The 2,832-nt window shown below is 37.3% G+C and overlaps 1 protein-coding gene across 1 annotated transcript in view; it reads right to left on the bottom strand.

Annotated features, from left to right (window-relative positions):
• The window catches only part of LOC107591188 (disks large homolog 1-like), a 156,153-nt gene that overhangs the window by 35,127 nt on the left and 118,194 nt on the right, over positions 1–2,832 (bottom strand). The window contains exon 13 of the mRNA XM_016280271.1: positions 1,934–2,060. Coding sequence (XP_016135757.1) covers positions 1,934–2,060 — 127 coding nt within the window. The remainder of the gene's footprint in view (positions 1–1,933; positions 2,061–2,832) is intronic.

Raw genomic sequence — 2,832 nt, 5'->3', positions numbered from 1 at the left:
TCCTCTTTTGGAAGGCCAAACAAAGTAGTTTTGCTTTCACAACGAAACACACGGCAACAATAACAGCGAGAATCAAAGTTACACCTTTCTTTGCCTGAACATTTGGGTGGCGTTATGCAAATCTTCCCACATTGTGATGTAGACATGTGGAGGCGTGTTAGAACGAGTCGTTTTAGGTAGGCGTGGTTGACTCTGAACTTTTATAAAGAATATCTCTTTAGATTTGAGACTTTAGTCTTTGCAACTTTACAGATCTTCTTTATGCACCAAGAGCTTGTAACACTCCAAAGAGAAAGGAAAAATTTAAATCGCATCATATGACCCCTTTAACAAAAATATCTTTAAAAAACCTTTTGTGGGTATCTTCACAGTCAAATTTATTTTGCGATTAATTAGATTAATTAATCGAAACATCATGTAATTAATTAGATAAAAAATGTTAATCGACTGACAGCCCTAATATATATATATATATGAGCGATATCACTCGAGTACGAGAGCGATACCGGCTCTATATCAGCATGGCTGTGATTAGGCCAGAGGCAATCACAGCCGCTGATATAGAGCCGGTATCGCTTGAGTACGAGAGTGATATTGCGTTTATACAACAGTTAGACGGAACATGTGTGTAATTAAACAAGAAACAACGGAGTGCATAATAAAAGCCTCTTTTGTGCGGAACTACTTCCTTCCGCCACAGATTCAAAGCTCAAGTTGACAGTTAAACATACGTCACTTTTAGAATTCGTATCAAGGGCATGTGCTGCTTCAGTTAGGTTATTAGTGAGAAATAATGAGGTTATAAGAAAGAAACAATGCGGCAAGACGTGCATCCAAATGAGAGAGAGACAGACCGCGAAGCTAGACGTTTCTTCTTAAATTAACTAACGTACTCTACGATTAGCTCAGTGAATAATAAAAAATAAAAAACCGGCTAGAACAAGCGGACTGATACAAAATTGTGAAAGGGCATTCCTGTAGCGATACCAGTACAATCTCACGGTTCTCAACCAATCAGATTTGAGAACCAGAACGAACTGTTGTGTATATATTATATAAAACAATTATTTTATTTAAAAAGTTACAGTCCCCAATCTTTTGACCAATCATGTATAGCAACACATACATATATTTTAATTTAATTCAAATTCATTTTGATTGAATTTTGAATTCTGTTATACTAGACTGAAAGATAAAGATGTGCACCAATACTGGAAATTGTGTAGCAGCCAGCCAATCAAACTAGAACTTGCAGGCAATACAATATTCCTCATATGGCTATGTATTTAAAAAAATTCTTGAACTTCAATAACATGTAATAAAGGTCATATCTAAACCTAATATGACTTTCATAATCACAGTAACAGCAGAATGACATCCAAGACCAATGTGAGTAGTTGTGCATGAGTGCTTTATATAGTCTGTTTTGTTGTATGAAAGCTAGAACCATTATGCAGATATAAAGTATGTACTAAAAGTTCCATTAACCTTGGACAGCTTATCTTGTGTGTAGAGAAATTATATTCTCTTTGAACCTCATATCTATCCTAAAATTATGGAGCTGTCTTCACACCAAGCTACATGTAATGAAACTTACATTGCATTATCTTCCAAATTTCAGGAGAGTGATACAGAGAAAAGATGTGTCAGAAAACAAAAAACAGCTGTCAAAGATGTGATGAGAGTGGCAGAAATGAGAGTGATTAAGGTCAAAGGATATGACTGTTAAGAAGCAGTTTAAAAGCAAGTCATGATCTGTATCAACTTTCATTTGAAATAAATTATAATTTCACTTTGCAAGGTCAACGAATCATAATGCACGATAGGAACTGCGCAGACAACATCTGAACCAAAAGACATCATCACATGTAAAAGTATGGCAAGTGGACGTCATGATCATGAAGTCAAAGAAATGGGGAGGGCAAAGGCTCACCTTGTGATCTCATCATCTCCCAGCATGCCTTTTGAGATAGGAGAGTACCGAGATTGGGTGGCGGGGGTTAATGGCTGACTCGGATAGCTTTGGGTGCTGATATGGTTCTCCATGTGCTGGGAATAGGCTAAAACCAAAACACAAAAGACATGATGTTATTGGCCTATTGATGAAAACTCATTTGACAATGTTCACAAAGGTCAGGACAGAGAATCTCAATATGATTGCACCACTCATATGTGAACCTGGACCACAAAACCAGTCATAAGGGTAAATTTTTCAAAATTGAGATTTATATATAATCTGAAAGCTGAATAAATAAGCTTTCCATTGATGTATGGTTTGTTAGGATATGACAATATTTGGCAGAGATGCAACTATTAACTGAAAATCTGGAATAAAGGGGTGGTTCACTGGGTTTTTTCTAGGCTTGATTGTGTTTATGGGGTGCAGTTTAACGTGGTAATGCCCCCCTCACCTCGACGGCATGTGCTCCGGTTGTATTGTAAAAAACGGTGTCGTTAATGTCGCTTATCAGTTTGAACCCGATTGAGAAGCAGAGGATATTATTGAAGAGGATCGTGCAGAACCTGTGCAAGCACGGCTTTTAATGGTAGGCCTATGTTTTTTGTTTGTTGTTGTCTCATACTTTTAGATACGCTGTTATTTGTAAATGCTACTGCTTATGTTAGCTTTTAATATACAGTTTTATCCTGATTAAAGCTTTAATACAGTACGGCAACTGCACGCGCAGCCATGTTTAACGTTTCTCATAGCTATGTGAAAATGTGTATAATTGTAACAGTTCATTGTTGGAGCTGAGCTGAATGAGAGAGAGAGAGAGAGAGAGAGAGAGAGAGAGAGAGAGAGAGAGAGAGAGAGAGAGAGGGGGAGTGCGT

The sequence above is a fragment of the Sinocyclocheilus grahami genome, unplaced genomic scaffold (genome assembly GCF_001515645.1).
Source record: "Sinocyclocheilus grahami isolate Dianchi unplaced genomic scaffold, SAMN03320097.WGS_v1.1 scaffold138.1, whole genome shotgun sequence".
Classification (NCBI taxonomy): Eukaryota; Metazoa; Chordata; class Actinopteri; order Cypriniformes; family Cyprinidae; genus Sinocyclocheilus; species Sinocyclocheilus grahami.
The sequence above is the reverse complement of the archived record's forward strand: the minus strand, read 5'-3'. Positions and strand labels throughout refer to the sequence as shown.